Source organism: Trichosurus vulpecula, chromosome 1 (assembly GCF_011100635.1).
Source record: "Trichosurus vulpecula isolate mTriVul1 chromosome 1, mTriVul1.pri, whole genome shotgun sequence".
Taxonomy (NCBI): Eukaryota; Metazoa; Chordata; class Mammalia; order Diprotodontia; family Phalangeridae; genus Trichosurus; species Trichosurus vulpecula.
In genome coordinates this window covers 31,942,745-31,966,097 of record NC_050573.1, presented here as the reverse complement: position 1 = coordinate 31,966,097, position 23,353 = coordinate 31,942,745, and the positions used below count along the sequence as shown (strand labels likewise).

The following is a 23,353-nucleotide window of genomic DNA, read 5'->3' as shown; positions in this document are numbered from 1 at the left end:
CAATTTCTTTCTAACATTTCTTTCTAAGATTTTTTCTAAGATTTCTAAGAATTCTAAAATTTCTAAGAAATCTCTTATTGAGATTTATGGGGTAGGTAGGAGTGCTGGACTTGGAATCAAGGAAGATCTGTTATAAAATCCTGATGGAGACACCAGCTGTGTGACTCTGGCCAAATCACTTAGCTTGTACCTGCCTCAGTTTCTCCAGCTATCAAAAATGGGGATGATATTAGCACTTATCTCACAGGGTTGCCGTGAGGCTCAAATGAGATGGTGCCTGGTACACAGCAGGTGCTTAATAAGTGCTTGATCCTTTCCTCCTCCCCCTTCATGACTGGATTGAGAGAGATGAGGAATCCTAAGCAGGAACCACCCTCTTATAACACCATAAATTAAGAGCCAGGAAAAAACTTAGGGAGTCATTTAGTTCCCCTCATGGAAGAGAGGGAAAAAAATAAACAACTAAGGGTTAGAGACGGGAAATTACTTGCTCAAGGTCACACAGATCCAGAATTTAAACACAGGCCATCACATTCCAAATCCAAAAATATTTCTGCTTCTGTCGACATGTTCATAGGAGCAAAAAAAGATTCTAAAACAAAAGGTAAGTGGGAATCCTTCTGCCCACTGTCTTGCTCTGAAGAGAACATTGGATTTGGAGTCAAGAAGATCTGGATTCAGGGGCAGCTGGGTGGCACAGTGAGTAGAGCACCAGCCCTGGAGCCAGGGGGACCTGAGTTCAAATGTGACCTCAGACACTTGACACACTTACTAGCTGTGTGACCTTGGGCAAATCACTTAACCTCAATTGCCCTTCCTTCCCCCCTCCAAAAAAAAAAAAGGTCTGGATTCAAATTCTGTCTCAGGTACTTAGTATCATATCTTTAAAATACAGGGATTAGACGGCCTCCAGTGGATGCTATTATTATGCCCACTTTACAGGTGAGGAAACTGAGGCAAAAAGAGACTTCCCCAGGTAAGTATCTGAGGTGGGATTTGAACTCAGGTTTTCCTGCCTTGGGGCCATCACACTAACTGCTGCACCAATTAGCTGCCTCAGAAGGAGCTGACCTATAAGAGGAAGTGGCCGCAGGGGTGGAGGCATCTTCCAGGATAAAAAGGATGCTTCCCTGACCTCTAAAATCTTGGTCAATAATCGACACCTCTGCCGAGGGCATCCTTGACGAAGGTGGAAGAAAGAGTGGGTGGAAGGTGGAAGAGCTCTGTAACAGACCAGATCTTTCCATTCACACAATTGGTGTGACTGATCTGTTTCCTCAACTGTAAAATTAAGGGGGTTGGCCCGCATGGCCCCTCAGGTCTCTACACCTAGGGTCTCCTCCAGATCTAGAATTCTAGGGTTTGAATGGCAGGTGTCCAGAGGCCAGATCCAGAATTCTTTACCCCCTATCACGCTGCCTCTAGAGGGTTCCCCAGCTGTTTCTTTCTCCCTATTCTTTTCTTCCTTGGATCTGGCGGTCTTCCACGGGCCTGAGCAGAGTGGCCTTTTCACCTAGGAGGAGGAGCTGAAGGTCTAAACTCCAGCAGGAAGCTGAGCCAGGTGCTGGGGGCCAGCAGCAGCCTGAGGAGTGAGTCTAAGGGCAGTTTGCAGTGAGGTAAGCCAAGCCCCTGGGCCTCCCTAAAAGATGGGAGGGGAGCAGTGTGTGGGGCCCGGGACTGTTTTTATCTTTATTTCCAGACCTTAACACAGTGTTTGGTATATATATAGTAAACATTGAATAAATGTTTGTTGGCTGACTGACTGTCATCTGTCTTCCAGGGACTGGAAGAGACCTGGCCCTCCAGAGGATATCAGGGCAAATTTCTAGAACATAATAAAACTCTTCATTGGTGATGGGGGAGCTGGGCTAAGTGATTCTGGGGAGAGAGGGATTGAGGGAAGCTTTGGGTCTGGGGCTGGGGTGGGAACTACCTCTCCTCCCCACCCCACTGTGAGACAGCTGTCATTTGGAGGTTTATTTTTAGAAAGAAACTCCATCCTTGGTATCCACTGGAAATAACTATTTTCACCCCTATTTCATGGGACTCAGAAAAAGCGGAGGAGGTCGGGGTCCCTGAGAAGCAGTCTGGCATGAAGAGCTCTGCTCTGTCTTCTGTGGGTCCAGAGGACTGGGGGAGAGTAAAGGGGCAGGTGTCTGCCAGCGAACCCCACAGAATGGGCCCAGGATTCCGTAGGGGCTTCACTGGGATAAGTACTAATGACTCTCTGCTAACTCTTTCTTTCTCTGTGCCTCAGTTTCCTTTCTTTGTAAAATGAAAGGCTTTGGACCTGCTTATCAGCACCTTGTGAAAAATTAAACTGACCTCTGTATGAACCTTTTAGATCTGACCTCTAATTAATAGATTTCAGAATCTCTCTTTTCTCTTATTACTACTCTGGGACAGAGGAAGAAAGGGGGAAGGGTTGTTATCTTTATTTTATTGAGTCTCACAGGAGCCGAGTGACCAAAGGTCCGAGGCAACTAGAGAGTCTGACAGAACTGCCAGGGCTCAAACTAAGTTCTTCTGTTAGTGCTTTGCTCTTTGCACAGAATTTTAGGAAATAGAGTGAGCTCTGAAATTGAATGTAGAGGACTCAGGTTCAAATCCTGCCTCTGAAGCTTAAAGATTTTTTTTCCCCAGTCATTTCAGTCATGTTCCATTTGGGGTTTTATTGGCAGAGATACCAGAGTAGCTTGCCTTTCCTTCTCCAGTTTATTTTATAGATGAGAAAACTAAGGCAAACAGCATTTAAGTGACTTGCCCAAGGTCACACAGCTAGTAAGGGTCTGAGGCTGGATTTGAACTCAGGAAGATGAGCCATCCTGACTCCAGGCCCAGAACTCTATCCACTGTGCCACCTCGCTACCCCTTGAAGCTTACTACCACCTATTAGTAATTCTAATTAGAATTAGACCTTCATCTGTCTGGGTGTCAGTTTCCTGCCCTGTAAAATGAGTGGAGTTGGACTAGATGCCTCTGAGCTTGCTTCTGTCCCTGGATCTGTGATCCTGTTACCTCCTCCTATGACCCCTGGGTGTTGGTCCAGATAGCCATCCAACTCTGAATCTATGATCCAAAGCATGGAGGATCATGGGAGATAGATTCAGAGCTAAAAGGGACCTAATTAGTCATCGAGGCCAACTCCCTTGTGCTGGAGATACAAAGACATAAGTGAAACAGTCCTCAATCTCAGTGCACTTACATTGCAATGGGGGAGACCATATATATATATATATATATATATATATATATATATATATATATATATATATATATATATGTATATATATATATATACACACACACACATATATATATAAATATATACACACACATATATATACACACACACATCCCTATATATGTATGTATGTATATATATATATATATACATATACAATATATATACTCTAGATATACATACAATATATATAAATACATACAGAAAGGCTGCTAGGGAGGGAGGGTGCCTGAGGAGGGCAGAATCAGGAAAGATTTTGTATTGAAGGTAGTGTTTGAGTTTAGTCTTTTTTTAGTCAGATTTTTTGTTTTTAGTTTACAACACTTAATTTTTCACGTTCTTGAGTTTCAAATTTTCTTCCCTTCCCTCCCCTCTCCCCCTCCCCCACAAGATGGCATGCAGTCTGATATAGATTCTACATAAACCTTTGCATTAAACTTATTTACACAATAGTCAAGTTGCAAAGAAGATTTATGACCAATGGAATGAATCATGAGAGAGAAGAAACAAAACCAAAAAAAAAAATGAAGAGAGAGAGAGAGAGAGAGAGAGCAAATAGTTTGCCTTAATCTACATTCAGACTCCACAGTTCTTTCTCTGGATGTAGCTCGCTTTTTCCATCATGAGTTCTTTGGAGCTATCTTTGAGCCTTGTATTGCTGAGAAGAGCCAAGTCTATCAAGATTAGTCATCACAGAATCAATATGTCTGTGGTTGTGTACAATGTTCTCCTGGTTCTGCTCCTCTCACTCAGCATCGTATCATGTAGGTCTTTCCAGGTTATTATGAAGTCCGTATCTTCCCCATTTCTTATAACATAATAGTATTCCATTGCATTCATATACCACAGCTTGTTCAGCCATTCTCCAATTGATGGGCATCCCCTTGATTTCCAATTCTTTGCCACCACAAAAACAGCCACTATAAATATTTTTTGTATGTTGTTTCCCACTTGTGCGATCTCTTTGGGTTATAGCCCTAGGAGTGGTATAATTCCAAGACATAGAGGTGGGGAGGGAGGGCATTTGAGGCAGGGGGAAAAGCCTTTGCAAAGGTTTGGAGGTTAGAGATGGAATGTCTTATGTCAGGAGCAGAAACGAGGCCAGGGTGACTGGACCATAGACTTTGTGGAGGGGAAAAAGGTGTAAATCTACGTATTGAAAGATAGAAAGAGGCCAGGCTGTGAAAGGAATGGAATGGTAGATGGTGGAATAAAGAATGACTCGCCGCTGTCTACTGTCACATTCCTTTTTATTTGAATTGTTGTAGCAGTACCGTATAGGTAGTATGATGGGTGAAAGAGTTAGTTAAATGCCCAACAGAATTGTTCATATTTGATCTTAACTAATAGCCTGCTTGTTTAACTGATGGTTGCTGTCATCACCACCAGCTGTTAGCACATCAACATCGTGTTTGATGAGTTGGGGAGAGAGAGAGAGAGAGATGTCCTCTACTGGGGTCTGCTCTTTGGTTTCTGGGATTAATTGAGAATAATAAGACCTAATATTTATATAGGGCTTTGTTTGAAAGAGCTTTGCAAAGAGTTTTACAATGATTATCTCATTTGATCCTTACAACACCCCTAGGAGGTAGGTGCCATTTTACAGATGAGGAGATTGAGGCAAATAGAAGTGAAGTGACTTGCCCTGGGTCACACAGCTCGTAAATATCTGAGACTGGACCTGAAATCATGTACTCCTGACTCCAGGTCCAGCGCTCCATCCACCATGCCCCCGAATTGCCTTGTAACTAATCCTAATTTTGTTGTTCGGTCATTTTCATATCTGACTATTTGTGACCCCATTTGGGGTTTTCTTGGTAAGATACTAGAGCGGTTTGCCATTTCCTTCCCCAATCTAATAAAAATAGCTAGCTTTTATATAATACCTACTGTGTGCCAGGCACTGTGCTAAGCGTTTTACAAATATTATCTCAATTGATCTTCAAACCCACCCTGGGAAGGAGGTGCTGTTATTATCCCCACTTTACAAATGAAGAAACAGAGGCCCAGAGAGAGGTGCCCAGCACCCACCACACAGCTAGTTAATGACTGGGGCTGGAGGTAGACTTGGGTTTTCCTGACCTCAAGCCCATCACTCTTTCTCCCTCCCCCCATCCTCTTGATGTGCTAAAGGTCCCTAAAACCACAATGAAATAAACAAAAAATTGAATGGAGGACAAAAGTTGCCCCTTGGGCTGCCTTCTGATTTCTACCTAATCGTTTATTGGGAAGCTCTGTGGCGGGGGTTCTGGAAGGGTCAAAGATTCACAACTCTAGAGGGGAATGGAAGAGACCTCAGGTGTCGTCTGGTCCAATGCCTTCATTTATAGATGTGAAAACAGGCTCGGAACGGTTCAGTGACTGACTCCAGCTCACACAGGTGGTCATCTGAAGAGATGGGATGGGGAGGGGGCTGTTTTCAGTCTAAAATCCCCAAGGTCGTCACCCCTTGCGAGTAAACAGGGTCAAACTCCAAGGAACTGGAACTAGCCAGTTTGGATCTGAGGCCAGCCTGCACAACGGTTCCTGTTTGGCCCAGAATCTTCCCCCTGGGGGCCAGTCTGTGATCCTAGTCACTTACAATTTGGTTTGGAGGTCAAGTGTCTAGGGGAGACTCAGGGCTCCACATAGTGGCTGATTGGGCACACTGAAATGGAGAGGCTGGCAGCTGGGAATTCCTGGGCATTTATACCTTCCTGGTCATTGTGAAATTAGGAGGGTCCTTAGAACAGGCAATGTCAGAGCTGGGAGGGGCCTTAGAACAGGGGATATCAGAGCTGGGAGGGGCCTTAGAACAGGGAATGACCTAACTGGAATGTCAGGGCTGAGAGGGGCCTTTAGAACCCCATAAATAAGGAACCCTTCCCCCTTCTTATATTAGAAAAAACATCAGGAGAGAGTACCTCCCCAAGGACCACAGAGTTGGTTAGGGGAAGATGTGGTTCTCCAGTTGTTCTGGAGATCACAAAGCTCAAGAGGGCAGGTGGGTGAGAAATGAGGAGGTGACTTCTTGGGCCTTAGGGGTAACCCCACCTTCAGGGTGGTTTAAGACTGGGAAGACCAGAAGCATGGACTTCAGATTCTGTTTGATCACATTCCCCTGAGATCAGTGGTGAGGATGGTGAGGATGGCAGTTCCTCCCAAGATGAGAAAGTTGGAAGAAAAGAAAGCTGAATATGGAGTTAATTCAATTCAATAAACGTATATTAAGCACCTACTATGTGTCAGACACTGTGTTTTGTGCTGGGGATACAAAAAAGGGAAAAGACATTCCCTGCTCTCAAAGAATTCTCCATCAATTAATAGTTTAGTTGACAAATTATCAATTAATAATTAAACATTTATTAAGCACCTACTATGTGCCAGGCACTGGGCTAAGCACTGGGAATACAAAAAGAGGCAAAAGACAGTCCCTGACCTCATGAAGATCACCATCTAGGTTCAGAAAATCTGGGATCAAATCTTGCCTCTGATTCCCTACTGTGTGACTTCTGAGCCTCAGTTTTCTCATCTATAAAATAAGAGATTTTGACTCAATGGTCCCTATGTTCCCTTCAAGCTCTAAATCTATGAACTGCATCTTTCTATGACTTTCCATTTCTTTCCTTCATCTCTCCAAACTGGTGGCTGACACCCGCAGGTCAGCTGAGCAGCAGGCTCCAGATGAAGACTGTTTTAATACAGATTTTGTTGATACCTTTCGTTGGCCTGACAATTACACAAACAACCGCTTTCCAAAGTAAATTCCCAGAAAACATCCAAGCAAAGCCACCTAAAAGGGGGTTTGTGAGAGACTGGGAGCACAAATCCATTTCCTCTTTCATAGCTTTCCTATCGTCAAGAGGAAGGATGTGCTTTAACTGAAAGGTATCAGCGTTATCTGTCTTGACCTGAGTTTTGCTACTGTGTGGTGTAATATTTGTAGTTATCTTTGTGCTTGTTATAGACATCTTTGTAGTTATCCTGTATGTTGTTTTCCTGTTTTTGATTTCTTCCTCTCCTCTGCATCAGTTCATATAAGTCTTCTCTGATTCTCAGAATTCCTCATATGCTACATTCCTTGCAGCTTCAGACCAACTTTGTTCACCTTTTGCAGCCTGACAATTTGGAATAGTGGGGAAAGGAAGCAGGTCTGAGAGTCAGAAGAGACCTGGGTTCAAGCTTTGACACATGCTGCTCTGTCCTAGGCTATAACTTCTATATAGACCTGGCACTGATCTCTATCAAGGGAAGAAGTTTCTTCCCAGGGAGCTCTCTGGAGGGGTAGGATCAATCAACAAACCTTTATTAAGCACTTTCTATACTCAGTGAATAGAGTGCTAGACCTGGAGTCAGGAAAACTCCTCTTCCAGAGTTCAAATCCAGCCTCAGACACTTCTTAGCTGTGTGACCCTGGGCAAGTCCCTTAACCCTGTTTGCCTCAGTTTCCTCATCTATAAAATGATTTGGAGAAGGAAATGGCAAACCACTGCAGCATCTCTGCCAAGAAAACCCCAAATGGGATCATAGAGAGTTGGACATGACTAAAATGACTGAACAACAATGTGCCTGGTACTTCCAGTCCCAACTAAAATCCCACCTTCTAAAGGAAGCCTTTCCCAACCCTTCTTAATTCTAGCACCTTCTCTCTGTTGATCATCTCTAGTTATCCCGTGTGTAGCTTGTTTGGACATAGTCATTTGCATGTTGTGTCTCCTCTTTAGACTGTGGCCTTGCTTTGTGTCCCAACTGCTTAGCACAGTGCCTGGAACATAGTAGGTACTTAAAATATTTATTGACTGACTAAATCCTAGGGATACAAGAAGGCACAAACTGTCCCTGCCCTCAGGGAACTCACATTCTAATGGGGGAGGCCACCATGCAAGCTATCTTCAGAGGTTCCTGGCTTCTCCCTCATCCCCTTCTCCTTCCAAAATATACTCCAGTGACAGGGCCAGGAAACAATGCTGTGTTCTAGGCCAAAGAGTCGGTTGACCTGCTTTGCTCGTGGGCTGTGTGACCTTTAAAATCTCTTTGGGTTCCAGGCTCCTGGAAAGGGGATGACAGGATATAGGTGTCTAACCATCCATAAAAATAGCCTTGTCGATCACCCTAATGCCAATGTTGCTGCTTTCAGTTCAAGGCTTTCTTGTTTAACTGATGGCTGCTCTCCTCACTTAGGCAGCTAATCTTACACATCCTCTCTGTTTCAGGAGAGGGGCAGCATGTGGAGTGATTAAAGTACTGGGTTCAAATCCTGCTTTTAATAACTATCAGCTTTTTGACCATAGACAACTCACTTAACCTCACTAAACCTCAGTTTCTCTATCTGTAAAATGAAAGGATTAGACTAGATGGCTTATAAGGTCCCTTCCATTTCTAGATCTATGAGGAAGGCTTTTCTTCCCCCTTTTCCATTTATAATTTCTTTCTCCTTTTCTCCCTCCTATGAGGTATTTTTTAGTTGTGCTGAATGCTTTACAATGATCAATTATCCCATTTTATCCTCACTACAACTCTGGGAGGTAAGTGCTATTATCATCCCCATTTGACAGATGAGAAAACTGAGGCAAATGGAAGTTAGGTGACTCTTGCACAGGTTCACACAGCTACTAAATGTCCGAGGCTGAAACTGAACTCAGGTGTCTCCAAGACTCCAGGATCGTTGCTCTGTGCACTATGGCGCCACCTAGTGGTCCCTAAAAGACTTGTACAGTTATCCCTTCCATACCTCTACTTTTCCCATGGGGTTTCCATATATTGCAGGCTGGCATAAGAAATTAAATGGGAATTTTGGGGGAGTTTTGCGCAAACCGGAGACAGATGACACAGAGTCTGTAACCAGATACTTAACCCAAATTTTACAATAAGGTACTGTAAACATCCCATAAAAGAAAATGAAAAAATTCAGACTTCTCTGGTATGAAGGGTCAAAAAATTTTACACAGATTTTCCTGATCGTGGGGGCAGCATGCCCCTAACCCCTGAGATGCAGAAGGGGCAACTGTAATTAAATAATTTCTCTAATTTTAGTCACTTTACTCGGAATCAGCTCATATAGGTCTTCCCAATTTCCTCTGAAACTATTTCATTATTTCTTGTGAATTAATAAATAATAGATATTGATAAATAATAGATAGTAGCTAGCATTTACATAGTGCTTTAAAGGGAGAATATTTGACAAATATTATGTCATTTTATCTCACAACAACCTTGGGAGGGAGGTACTATGATTATCCTGATATTACATACAGCTACTAAGTGTATTTGAACTTTCTGGCTACAAAGTATCCACCTCGACATCTTCCTCATTAAGTGGATACCCTCTTAGTTTTCTGTTTGGGGATTGCTATGAAAACAGTTGCTGTACATATTTTGTACACATGGGTACTTCTCTGCTTTCTTCGATCTCTTTAGGGGTACAAGCCTAGAAATTATATAGTTGGGTCACACTTTGGAGACTTTCGGGGCACATTCCAAATTACTTTCCAGAACGTCCGGACCAATTCATGGCTTTATGAATGATGTGTTAATGTGTCTGTTTTCCCCTAGTCCTCTATCATGTGTCATTTACCGTTTTTGCTCACTTTTGTTGGTCTGCTGGGTACAAGGTAGAACTTCAGAGTTGCTTTAATCAGCATTTCTATAATTACTAGTGAATTGGAGCATTTTTTCATATGATTACTGATAACTTAGATCTCTTCCTTTGAAAACTGCCTGTTGATAGATATCCTTTGTCTTCTTACCTATTGGGCGATGTCTCTTGCTGCTATAATTTAAATTTTTTTTTTAATTTTTTTTTTTTTTTGCTTTTTTGGCAGGGCAATTGGGGTTAAGTGACTTGCCCAAGGTCACACAGCTAGTACATGTGTCAAGTGTCTGAGTCCGGATTTGAACTCAGGTCCTCCTGACTCCAGGGCCGGTGCTCTACTCACTGCGCCACCTAGCTGCCCCTCTTGCTGCTATAATTTGAACTGATGGCTCATATATCTTGGATGTGAGACCTTCATCAGAGAAACTTACTACAAAGCTTTTCCCCCAGTTACCGGTTTCCCTTCTAATTTTAACTGAATTAGATTTGTTTGCGCAAAAACTTTTCAATTTCACATATTCAAAACTGTCCATTTAATTTTCTGTGAACCTCTCTATCCCCTGTTTGGTCATGAATTATTCCCCTATCCAAAGATCTGAAAAGTTATTTGTCCTTGCTCCTCCAATGTGCTGATGAGTCCATTTTAAAATGTCCAAGTCATGCATCCGTTTGGAATTTCTCTTGGTATTCAGCACGAGATGTTGGTCTAATGCCAATTTCTATCAAACTGCTTCTTTGCAGTTTTCCCAGCAGTTTCTGTCTAATTGGGAGTCTTTACTCCAGTAACTGGGGTCTTTTGGTTACTGACAATGCTGCTGCTATATTTGCCTGCTTCTGTGTTGTGTGACCCTGATCTGTTACAGTGATCACTCCGTTTTTAAATCAGTACCAAATTGTAGGATTGTGACTTCTTTATGGTATAGTTTGAGATCCAGAACTGCTAGGGCCCCTTACTTGTATGAGGTGGTTCCTTCTCCACTCTGGTCTGGGCTTTTGGCCTCTAGTGTAGATGGGGGATGGGAGACCTTGGTCCTGGGCCATTCAGGTCTCCAGGCAGAAAAGGCCATGTAGGGGCTGTGTTTGAGCTATGGGGGAGGGACCAAGGCTGTGGTAGAGGGGAGCCTGGGACCTGGACTCTGTGGCAAGCAAAGCAACAGGCGCCAGCCTCCAGAATCCCCTGAAATGCGAAGGCAGTCCAGAGAGGTAGGTCAGGAGATCTGGGATTGAAGAGGTCCAGGAGGAGTCTTAGGGACCCCTGGACCTTTGGACTTCCTGACCCCTGCAGTGATTGCTGTGTGGAGTGGTCAGTCTTTCATCTCTCAGAGTTCTTTCTTAGTCTGTCCTCTTGCCCTCTCTCTTTCTTATCCCTCTCCTATTGTTGCCTTCTTCTGAACTCTCTCCTTCCCCTGCCCCATCTCTTTTTCTCTGTCTCAGTGACTCTCTCTTTTTTGTCTCTCTTTCTGTCTCTCTCTGTGTTTCTGTTTCTCTGTGTCTCTGCTTCTCTCTCTCTCTCTCTCTCTCTCTCTCTCTCTCTCTCTCTCTCTCTCTTCCTCTCCCTCTCTCTCCCTCCCTCTCTCTCCCCTCTGTCTGCCTCTCTGTTTGCCTCTGTCTCTGTCTTTGTGTCTGCATCTCTCTGTCTCTGTCTCTTTCATCTCTCCATTTCTGTCTCTCTTGCTGCACTCTATCTCTCTGATTTCTTGCCTCTAACATCTAATGGTCTCTTCCCTTCTTAAGATCAGAGAAACTGGCCTAGGGATTGGACATATGATTTCATGGATTCAGGAGACTCTAAGATGAGAAAATTCCCTCTGCCAGTGCAGGCTGGCATTTTCTCTGCAGCATAGAGTCTTACAGTATGGAGTTTCTTAGAACAGTGAAAGGTTAAGTGATTTGCCCAGGGTCACATGAATGAAAGGCTGAACTTGAAACCAAGTCTTCCTGGCTTCAACTGAGGCCAGTTCTTGGAAGAAACTTTAGGAATCATCTACTCTATCTCAGTTTTTAAAGGAGGAAACTGAGATCCAGAGAGGGAAAGTGACTTGACCAGGGACACACAGGAAATGACTGTAAATCAAGATCTGATCCTGGGTCTCCTGACTTCAAGTCTGGTGTTGATTACACTATCCCATCCCCTACTCTTTCCTTGTCTTTTTTCTCTGCTTTCTTCCATGCCTTTCTTTCTACTTCTCTTGCTTTTTCATTTAAAACCATAGACTCTTAGAACTGGGACAGAACTTGGGGACAGCACCTCCTGCCCATATTTTAGAGGGGAGGAAACTGAGGCCCAGAGGGAGGAGGTGATTTGTCCAAGGTCACCCAGACAGTGAGCCCCTGTGCTAGAATTAGGAGTCTGAAGTAGAGTGAAGTGCTTGCTTCTGTATGGTGTAACCCTGATCTGTGCCAGGGAGATTCTCCCTGTTGTCTGCTGAGTGGGGCCTGTGTTTGGTGGTTACATTCTTGGATGACATCTGTCTTTTTGTTGGTCAGCTTTTGTAGGTAAGGCTCGATGACGGACGGTTCTCAGAAAAATGGCCTCGAGGAACAGAGGCATCTCCACATTGTCACCCCTCTCCTTGAAAGCTGTGCGCTCTCTGTGGTTGCGGGCACCACTGTCTTCCTAAAGCTCGAGAATGTCCAGCCTGCTGGCTCCTTCAAGATCAGGGGCATAGGACGCTTCTGCCAGGAGGTGAGGGGCTTTGGTCTGGAGGGCAGGTCTTAAGGTGTGTGGGCAGGAATGGAGAAATAAAGAGTTTGGGTGAGAGAGGAAAGATGTCTGACATAAAGGGATCTGGGGAGGGTGTCTGTGTCGGTGGATAGAGCTCCAGCTTCCTTTGACCCAGTTAGACTCTCATCCCAGGGGTGAATAGACTTGAAGGATTCTGGGGCAGAGAGGTTGTGGTGTTCCTTATTGTCTGGGACCCAGGCAGACTGGGAAGCTGGGACAGTGCCTAGGGATTAGGAAGCTATGTGAGGATGTAGAATGTCTAGGGATCTAGGTCATGGTCACTTCTTCCCTCCCAAGAGAGAGCAGAGAGGTCAGATTCCTTCTAAGTCTTCACAACCCCACCCCCACCAAATGCCACAGTACATAATGAGAGGACTTTGGCTCCATCATGTACTCCTTGTGTGACTTTGGACAAGTCATCTCACCTCTCTTGGCCTCAGTTTCTTTAACTATAAAATGGGGGAAGTGAGCAAGATGATCTCTAGATGTATGCCTTTATAAGCACTGCCTCCATGACATTGAACAAGCCACCTTATCTCTCTAGGCCTCAGTTTCCAGTTTCCTCAACTATCAAATAAAAGTGTTAGACTAGATGGTCTCTAAGGTCCTTTCCAGCTTGAAGCCTATGATACAATGGTCTCTTTCTTCACTTATATGACGTGTATGAGAGACTAGGGACCACTTATAGGAGACCACATTAGCCTGTGTCTTTGAGACTCTGCAGGCATATTTGGGGCAGAGAGGGGTATGTTAAAGAGCATAGATGTATACCACTGGGTAAGAGTGTGTGTGCCCCTGTGCACAAGACTGTACCTCTCTTATTTTCGAAGTAGGGGACTGTGAGTCTATAGTCCATACCATCAGACTTAGGTGATATATTGGTTAGTTTTGCCTGATTTTTTTTCTTTTTCTTCTTTTTGGTACAAGGGGTGGCTCCCTCGGTAAGGGAGTAGGAAGGGATATATTAAAAAAAAATGAAGGTGATATAAAAACAAAAGATATAAATATTTTTTAAAACAGCGCATTCATTTGTGTCCTTCATGGGTGTGTATATGTGTGTGGCTGAAAAGGTCAGTATCTCATACATAAATTCCACATGCTTCCACCTCACCACACATATTTCCTGACAAGTGAGGAGTGCCTGGCTCTCCTTTTCTTCTTCCTTCCTTCCTCCTTCTCTCCCTCCCTCCTTCCTTCCTCCCTCCCTCCCTCCCTCCCTCCCTTCCTTCCTTCCTTCCTTCCTTCCTTCCTTCCTTCCTTCCTTCCTTCCTTCCTTCCTTCTTCCCTCCCTCCCTCCCCCCCCTCCTTCCTTCCTCCCTTTCTTCCTTCCTTCCTTTCTCCTTCTCTCCCTCCCTCCCTTTCTCTCTCTCTCTCTCTCTCTTTTCTGCCAAAGAAAAACAAACTTTATTTAAAATCCTCCATATTGGCTAGACTCTTAAGGAATCTGAGAATTTGTGATGTTTGTAACTAGCAAGTGGACCAGAATGAATCTGAGCTCCTTTTCTTCTTTCCATAGATGGCCAAGAAGGGTTGCAAACACCTGGTGTGCTCCTCAGGTGAGCCAGTCCTCTTTATTCCTGAATCTTCTTGGGCATCCTAAAAATGATGGGGTGGGTAAGAAGTGGGAATTTCTATAGTGTCCACAGAACTGAAGTCTGGGGGTGGGGATACCTTATAGATTCCCCCTTATTCTTTCAGGGGCATAGGATAATAGAACAGGTGAAGGAGAGGTTTGTGGACATTTGGACAATAGGTTGGGGTTGAGATTGAGGGGAAGACGTTGTGGAAAGGGATTGGAGGTGAGAGGTTTGGAGGAGAGACTAGATGGAAAGAGATGTTGAGTTACAGAGACAATTTGGAAAAAGAAGTTAAGAAACATCAGAGGAAAATCACAAGGTGAACTTGGGTAGGAGAGTGGTGAGTGGTTTTGATATTCATTTATCATAAATGATTCAGAGCAATCCATATTGTTGTTTATAGTTTGCAATTCTTTTGACAATTATTTATTCATATCTTTTGACCACTAACTGGGGAATAGATTTTGGTTTTGTTTCATTTATGTTATTTCCTTATATATCTTGGTAGTTAAGTATTTATTAAAGATATTTGTTGCAAAGATTTTTTCCCAATTAACAGCTTCTCTTCTCACTCTAGCTGCATTAATTTTGATCATGTGGAAACTTTTCAATTTCATGAATTTGAAAAGCTCCGTTTTAGCTTTTGTCACAAATCCTCTTCCTTATTTGGTTAAAAATTCTTGGAGAAAGGTCTGAGGGAAGAGTTTTGGAAGAAATCTGGAGAGACTGAGAGAAGAGTAGAATCTCAGAGTGGAAAAGGATCTCGGATGTCATCTCATCCAATCCATCCCTAGCTAAGAATCTCTTCTACAACATGCTTATCAAGTGGTATCCATGCCTATCTTGAAGACCTCTGGCTATGGGCACATCACTACCTCCCAAGGAAACCCATCCGACTTTTGAGCAACTGTTCTTCTTAAGAAGTTTTTCCTTATGTTGAACTGAAAGGTACCTTGCTAGAACTTTCTCTCTCCTCTTCCGGAGCTGAGTAGAATGAATCTAATCCATTAGAATGTGAGGGTTTTTTGTTTTTGTTTTTCTCTTTTCTGTGTATCCCCAGTGCTTAGAATAGTGCTTAGTATATAGTGATCACTTAATAAATGCCTGCTGATTGTTGATTGACTCTTCCACTTGACAGACCTTCAGATATTTGAAAACAGCTATCATCACACCTCCACCCCACAAATCTATTCTTCCTCAGGCTAAATATTCCCAGTTCTTTCAGTTCATTCTCATATGGTGTGGTTTCATCATCATGACCATAGGCTCCTTTTTGTGGATGATCTCCAGTTTGTCAATAGTCTTATCCAACAATGTCCAAAACTGAACACAAATACTGTAAATATGGTCTGACCTTGGCAGAGTACAGAGGGACCACCAGTTCTCTCCCGCTTTGGACAATTTGGCTCTCTTAATGTAGTTTAAGAAAGATTCATGGGGCATTTAGAAAAACGGTTTGATTTCCCCTTCAAACACCCTGACCCCCATGACCTACTCCTCTACCTCACCTCAGCCATACACACCCTCCATCTTGCCATAACCCACAAATGCATCACCTCCCCGTTCATGAATTCTGAACTTCCCTTATCTGATCACAATCTATTTTGTTCTCTCCCTCTCCCTCTGGCTGGTCTTTGATCATACTGGGATTTCCAATCCCTTGAGCTTTCATTTTCTCCCATGCTAACATTCCTACACTAGCCACATTCTTCTCCATTCCCCATCTTGACCCCTTCAGTGAATTAATTCCGTTCAACAATAAACTCTCTTCTTGAGTCACTTGCTACCTTATCATATCAATGATTATGCCCTGTCAAGCCTCAGCCCTGGATCAGTCCTGACATAAGTTGTCTTTAAACCCACACATGTCGTGTTGAACGAAGGTGGAGAAAATCACACAACCATACTATGTCTCCTATGAGTTTATACCAAATTTTCTTTAAATTTAAACATTAAATCAACCTGACCCTCACTGCTACTTGGAAATCCTTTTATGCCTCTCTAATTAACATACTATCCCACTCATCATAGTAGCTCTTCTCAAATCAATCATGGCTTTTCCTCCCCCAACCTTGCCTGAGAGTCTTGGGTCATATTTTACTGAAAAAAAAATGAGGCCATTACAACTGAAACCCTACCTTCTATGAAAAACCTTTCATTATCTGTTAATTCTCATGCATCATTTTGTCGATTATCTTCAACTAATTATATGTATATACAGTTTCTTTGTACAAAGTTGCTTTCATGTTACATTTCTCCCATTAGACTGTATGCTCTTTGAGGGATTTATCTTTTGTATTTCTTTGTATCTCTGGTGTTTAGCATAGTACCTGGCACATAGTAGGTGCTTAATAAGTATTGATCGACTGACTGGCTCATAAGAAGAAGCTGGAAGAGAATTGGGAGGAAGAAAAGATGGTACAGAAGGAGTTGGGTTCAAGCCTTAGTTCTTCTGCTTACTACCTGTGTGACCCTGGGCAAGTCACAGTTTCTCTGGGTTTTGGATTCCTCTTTTGTAAAATGAAGGAGTTTGGACTAAATGATCTCTAAGATCTGTTATAGCTTGAAGTACTGTGATGCTACGATCCTAGTATGTTGGGATGATTGGGAGGGGAGCACAGAATACATATGGGCCCTATAGCCCCCTTTTGGAAGACATCTTAACTCCTATGCTCACACCTTTTCTAAAAGAGTGTCCTTTACCAAGATGGCAGCTTCCTTCTTGGCCTTCATCGTCTTCTCCCATATTCTCCCTTACTAAGTACATGTAAATATCAGACCAACTATGTATGATCCCTTAACCTTTTTGTTACTTCTGCAGGGGGAAATGCAGGTGTGGCTGCTGCTTATGCTGCCAGAAAGCTGGGCATCCCAGTCACCATTGTGTTGCCCACGAATGCCAGCCCAACTGTGCTTCAGAGGCTGGAGAGGGAGGGGGCTGAGGTGCAGATGGTGGGGAAGGTAATGGAAGGCTTCCTGCAATGCACAGCCCACCAGGAGGTTGGGAGGGCCTGGAGGCAGTGGCGATCTCTTTCTACCTGTTATCTCCCTCAACCTTTTCAGTCTTAGAAGTATAGTAATGCTATTTTTTGGGGCCTGTGACTTTATTGGTGTAAACAGCTTCTGATAAGGGAACTCCCTGTACCCAAGCAGAGTGTATCTGCCTTGTAATCACTAGTCTTAGAGAGTTACTGGGGGTCCTGAGTCAGTATAAGACTTATCCAGGGTCACACAGTCAGTATGTGTCAGAGGTGGGAATTAAAGTCAGGCCTGTCTGTGTTGAAGTCCTGCTTTCTATCCAGGCCTCTCTTAGAATTACATTTATGAATATAATTGTAACAAATATAATCATCATACCATAATAATACTGTAATATTGTACATAGTACATAGTAATGTAAAATGACCAACATTTCTATACCTGAAAGAATACAAAGTGCCTTCCTTCTCTTTTCTCTACCATTTGAGCCCTATAACAACCAGACCAGGTAAATATTGCAGGTATTACTACCCTCTTTTTATACTGTAGAGGGGATTGTCTTTCCAAGGGGCATCAGGAGAGGCTATGCCCTATCTGTGGTTAATCTTCTCCCAGCTTTGCCCGTCTCTGGTCCTCAGGCTACAAGTGACCCCATCCCTCTGCCTCTAGATGGGAGCGCACTTCAACCAGTCCAATTAAAATGCATCTTTGTGTACCATATTCTGCCACTGGCCAATTCTTACCCCTCTTTATTTGGACCAGGACCACTTGTCAGGGTCGGATCATATTAAAAATTCATGACCAGCAGCATCATATTTATTTCTAAACAACACATGGGTAAAAGAGTGACTGTTGAAGTTAGGTGGTGCAGGGGTTGGGGCCTGGGATTTGGAATCAGGAAGACCTGATCTCAGATTCTATCTCAGACACTTAATTGTGTGACCTTAGTTCACTTCCCTGGTTCTTCATCTTTGAAATGAAGTGGTTCCTCTAAATGGTCTCTGCCTCTGAATCTATGATCCTTTAATCACTGAACTTTTTAAAGCCCCAGTTAACTCACTGGGGTTATAAATTGCAGACCAGTAGCCAATCTTCAGTGGTGGATGGAGTTTTCCTATGGGAATCCATTCATCAAGGAAATTGCAGATCTGGGTCTTCCCTCAAATATTACAATCTACAGGGGGAAATAATAGTACCCTTGTCATTGGTTGTAGATTAACGTCATTTAGAACCAGCAGGGTTCCCCTCCCCACCCCCGCCCCACAAATGTTTGAAGAGAATGAACAAGATAAGAGTTCTCTGAACTAGTGTACTGGGGGTCCCATGGTTTATACTCTCCTTGGTCTCTAATGCTTGAGAACGAGAATTCTCTTACCCCAATATGTTTTCCTCCTGTTAATCACCTCCAGTTTCTATATCTTGTCTGTTGGGATTACAATGAACTCCTAGAACGCAGGGACTGTTTTTGCCTTTCTTTGTATTCTCCATGTTTAATAAATTTGAGGCATTCAGTAAATTCTTATCGATTTGACTATAAGCTCCCTGGGGGCAGGAACCAGCTCTAGGATGCTTTGTAAAAGGCTTCACATACATTATCATGCTTGAGCCTCACAACCACCTTTTGAGAAGAGTCAGACAGGTATTGGATTATGTTGTGCTGCCTTTATCCTATTGAATAATTAACTTCTATTAATAATTAATCTATTGGATTAATTCTATTGAATAAAGGTAACATGTAAAGAATATTATTGTCCCCATTTTACAGATAAGGAAACTGAGGCTCAGAAGGCTTAAGTGTGTAAGAAGGAAAGTTTGACCTCATGGTCACATAGTTGGAAATCATCGGAGGGAGTTTTAGAACACCCCTCTCCTGACTCCATATCCAGTCCTGTCCCCACTATACCATGATGGCTTCTGTTTTGTCTACAGAGCCTTGAACAGGACTGATGATGGGTACATGCTGAGTAAATATTTTTTTGTAGAGAAAACAAGCAAAACATTTGCTGGTTTTTAGTAAGGATTGTTCCAACCAAACTTTACCAAAAGTTGGGGACATTCTTCTGCTGTCTTTTTTGTTTGTTGTTCAGTCATTTCAGTCATGTCTGATTTTTTGTGACCGCACTTGGAATTTTCTTGGCAGAGAGAATGGAGTGGTTTGCCATTTCCTTCTCCAGCTCATTTTAAAGATGAGTAAACTGAGGGTTAAATAACTTGCCTAGGGTCACACAGCTAGTAAGTAAATCTGAGGCCAGATCTGAACTCAGATCTTCCTAACTCCAGACCCAGCCCTCTGTCTGTTTTTACATCACCCTCATTTCCCAGCATCTCTGCCCACTGCCTCCCAGAGGGCTACCTTTTTTTTTTAATGAGAATAGAAAAGAGGAAAACAAACACCAGTTCAGAAAAACTAACACATCAACCAAATCTAACATCTATAGGCAGTGATCTACACCCATAATTTTCTTCCTCTGTAAAGAAAGGAGGGAAGCACATTCTCGTAGGTCTACTTTGAGGCTAAGATTTGTCATCATAACTTCATCCAGTTTTGTTGTCGTTGGTTTTTCTTGATCATCATTCCTTCCATCTGGATTGTCTGTCATTATCATGTACCTTGTCTGTCTGATTTGGTAACTTCCTTCTGCATCAGTTCATAGAAATCTTCTTATACTTCTCTGGATTCTTCATGTTCATTATAGTACAGTAACATTCCATGACATTCACATACTGTAGGATGGGTTAGAAGTTGGAAAAAAGCTGCTAAACATATTTCCGTTTGTTTTGGGCCCTAAGTCAGTCTAGTCTAAATTAGGGAAGAAGGGCAAGAAGATGCAGACTTGGGACACAGACTGAATATCAATGTCCATCGACCGTAGGAATCCCCAAGTGATTTTAACTATTGGCTTACAGCCTGGCCCCAGTGTCTCTGTTAAGATCCTTAGAGTCTGACTCCCTGACCCAGACATTACCTCTCCCGGTCTCACTCCTATATCCCTTGGTGATATGATTAGGTTTTCAGACCTCAGTCCCTGATTGCTCCATATCACTGTCTTAGATTCTTAATAAATGCCTTTTAATTCATTGATTAATTCTGTCTATTTTCCTGTAGGTATGGGATGAAGCTGATTTGAAGGCCCAGGAGTTGGTCAAAAGGGATGGTTGGGTCAGCGTTCACCCCTTTGACCACCCACTGATCTGGTGACTATGGACTCCTTCTCCTTGCCCAGCTTTTCCCCTTAAACCTCCAGTATTTGGGTCCCTGGATTTATGGTCAGCTCTCATCAGAAACTGATTCACTACTATTCATGGGGACGCAGACACTTTTCTCCCTTCTTTTTCTCTGTGCAACTTGGCCATAGGCTGCTAGCATTAGAATTGTTCCAGGAAAGGGGAATTGGGCTAGGGCACAGAGCCATTAACTTGGGCAACCGAGCACCAGGTTATGTTTCTGTGACAATGAGAAGGGCTCTAGGTTGGATTTTGGGAAACCTGGGTTTCAGTCCTCACTCAGACACAAACTTGCACGTGAACCTTGAGCCCGAGGCTCAGTTTCCCTTTTGTAAAATGAGGAAGGATGCTAAGGTCCCTCTCAGCTTCGACATTCCATATTCTAAGGTTCTTTCCAGTCCTGGCATTCTAGAACTCTATGTTTGTCCTCCTCCTCCCCTCATCATCACTGACATTTTATATCACTTTTGGATTTGCAAAGTATTTTGCAAACGTTGTCTCATTTCTTCCTAACAACAACCCTCTGAGGCAGGTGCTATTCTTGTCCCCATTAGGTTGTAAGCTCTTTGAGAGCAGGGACTGTCTTTCCATTTTTAATATGTGTTTCATGCTTTACACAGTGCCTTGTAGCACATAGTAGGTGCTTAATAATGTGTTCAATCAAGCACACTGTAGGCGCTTCATAAATTTTTATTGACTAGCCGATATTTACAGATGTGGAAACTGAGGAAGATATAGTGATTTGCCTGCAGTCACATATCTGAGGCAGGATTTGAACTCAGGTCTTCCTGACTACATCAAGATTTGTCCTTGGTGGGGTGGTGGTGATGGGGGCCTTTCTATTCTTGCTTTTGTCTCTAGGGAAGGCCATGGCAGCATGATTCATGAACTGAAGGATACTCTGGGTACCCGGCCTGGTGCCATCATCCTCTCTGTAGGGGGTGGGGGCCTCCTGGCTGGTGTCGTGGCAGGAATGAAGGAGGTGGGCTGGCAGGATGTGCCCATCATCGCCATGGAGACCCGAGGGGCTGACAGCTTTAACCAAACCATTCAGGCTGGGAGAGTTGTCACCTTACCTGACATTACCAGGTGGGCATTGCCTGGCTTTCAAGGGGCTATGCTGGTCCCAGAAGATCACTTTCCTTCTCTGGGCCTTAGTTTCCCTATCTGTAAAATGAGAGGGCTGGACTCGATGGTCTCTGGGACACCTTCCAGTTCCAGATCCTTAAGCATAATTACATATGTACCTCCATAAAAGAACAGTAAAGGAGGTGGCTTAGATAATGTCTAAGGTCTCTTCAGAGACCACCCAGTCCATATATGATGGAGACTTGGAGTATTAAGGTCACACAGCTCATAAGAGGCAGAGCTGGGCTTTGGGTCTCCCCTCCCCCCAGCCCTGGTCCGTGATCTCCAAACACAACCCCCTTTCCACTGTGACACACGTTCTATGATCCATGATCTGTGTCTTTCTCACATGTGGGGAGTTGATTTCTTCTCCCATTAGAATTCATTTTTTCCTCCCACCCCCCCCCCAGTCTGGCAAAATGTCTAGGTGCTAAGACCGTGTGTGCCCGGGCGCTGGAGTGCGCCCGTGAGTGCCAGATCATCTCGGAGCTGGTGGACGATGAGGAAGCCGTAGAGGCTGTTGAGCGCTTCCTTGGTGAGTGTGGTAGGAAGGTCAGCCTTGCCCATAGGCAGACTAGGCGGGCCCCGGGTCTGTGACCTGAGGGTCACTGAGAACTGCTCTCTAATCTCAAAATCTTTCCCTGAAATTTTGCCCCAGAGCCGACGTTTCACTATTGTCTTTTGACTCCTTGGGTTTGGTCTTGCCGTCCCTCTACTCCATACCTCAGTGGGGATGATATAATAATGATAGCCAGTATTAAAGGGTGTTTCAGAAACAGTGTTTTCTTTGATCCTCATCACCTATCTACCCTGGGGGGCAGGTTCTATTATTATCGTCAGTTTATAAATGAGGAAACTGAGTCCAACAGAGGTTAAGTGACTTGCCCAGGGTCTCACAGCTAGTAAGTATCTATGGTAGCATTTGAGCTCAGGTCTTCCTGACTCCAGGTTTGGTGCTGTACCCACTGCACCACCTAGCTACCAGCATGGGCCATGGCTAAGGAACCATTGAGGACACAGTGGAACACAGCGGTACCTCGTGCTCAGTCCTAACTGGCTCTCGATACCTCTGTCTCTCTATTTCACTGTCCTGTCTTCCTGCACCCCTGGCCTTGTCCTCCCTGTGGTCACAGATGATGAAAGGCTGCTAGTGGAACCAGCCTGCGGGGCTTCACTAGCTGCCATCTATTCGGGCTGCCTGGGCCGGCTCCAGGCTGAGGGCCGCCTCAGCTCCTCACTGGGCTCGGTTGTGGTCATCGTGTGTGGTGGGAACGGCATTCATCGGGCTGAGCTGAAGGACCTCCAGACCCAGCTGGGGAGGCGCTGAGTGGCCCTGCCCTGCGGGGCTCTAGGTGGGTAGTAAGCCAGGTGAAGGAAAATGGGGTATTGGGGGAGGGGGAGGTGGCCTTGAGAGGCCTGAGAAATAGTGTTCTCCTTTTAGGATCAAACTCTCCATCGGACTCCTTGGCACTGAAATGATGCTCTCAGCAAGAACCCCTGGAGAAAGTGACATTTGTAGCCCCACCCTCCTCCTGGAAGCCTTCCCTGATTGCTCTAAAATCCCCGATATTTCTCTCTTGTCTAAATGTTTTCTTCTTCGCTTCCCCGGCTAGACTGCAAGTAGGCATGTGCTTTGCATTTTAGTGTCAACCTAGTTATAGCACATATTCAATAAAAATTTCATTGTTTGAATTGAGTTTGTAGAATCTTTGAGCCTCAGGACTGGAAAGGAACTTCGAGATCATCAGGTCCAACTACCCCATTTTACAGAGGAGGGAAGTAAGTCCCTCTTTTACTGAAAAACCTTTGGTGGCTCCCTATTGTGCATCTAACAAAGTGTTGTAGTTGTTCAGTCATTTCAGTCATGTCTGACTCTCCGTGACCCCATTTGGGGTTCTCTTGGC

General features: G+C 43.9%; 1 protein-coding gene across 2 annotated transcripts; it reads left to right on the top strand.

The window, feature by feature from the left end:
• The first annotated feature begins 1,547 nt into the window (after positions 1-1,547).
• Positions 1,548-23,141, top strand: SDSL (serine dehydratase like). Of its 2 annotated transcripts, none has more exons than XM_036751311.1 (9): positions 1,548-1,616; positions 12,303-12,501; positions 14,057-14,096; positions 16,939-17,078; positions 20,203-20,291; positions 21,183-21,410; positions 21,860-21,984; positions 22,583-22,801; positions 22,891-23,141. In XM_036751311.1, the coding sequence occupies exons 2-8, from the start codon at positions 12,322-12,324 to the stop codon at positions 22,774-22,776; spliced, it is 996 nt and encodes a 331-aa protein (XP_036607206.1). In that variant the 5' UTR covers positions 1,548-1,616; positions 12,303-12,321; the 3' UTR covers positions 22,777-22,801; positions 22,891-23,141. The 2 variants fall into 2 exon arrangements, with proteins under 2 accessions (XP_036607206.1, XP_036607214.1); XM_036751319.1 differs by having other exon boundaries at positions 22,583-22,805.
• Positions 23,142-23,353: the final 212 nt, after the last annotated feature.

What these genes read in the sequence shown, in the direction of transcription:
- SDSL (XM_036751311.1), top strand. Translation starts at nt 12,322, where the DNA reads ATGACGGACGGTTCTCAGAAAAATGGCCTCGAGGAACAGAGGCATCTC. An exon ending in TAGGACGCTTCTGCCAGGAG is followed by an intron (nt 12,502 to 14,056) that starts GTGAGGGGCTTT and finishes TTCTTTCCATAG; the next exon opens with ATGGCCAAGAAGGGTTGCAA. An exon ending in AGGTGCAGATGGTGGGGAAG is followed by an intron (nt 17,079 to 20,202) that starts GTAATGGAAGGC and finishes ATTTTCCTGTAG; the next exon opens with GTATGGGATGAAGCTGATTT.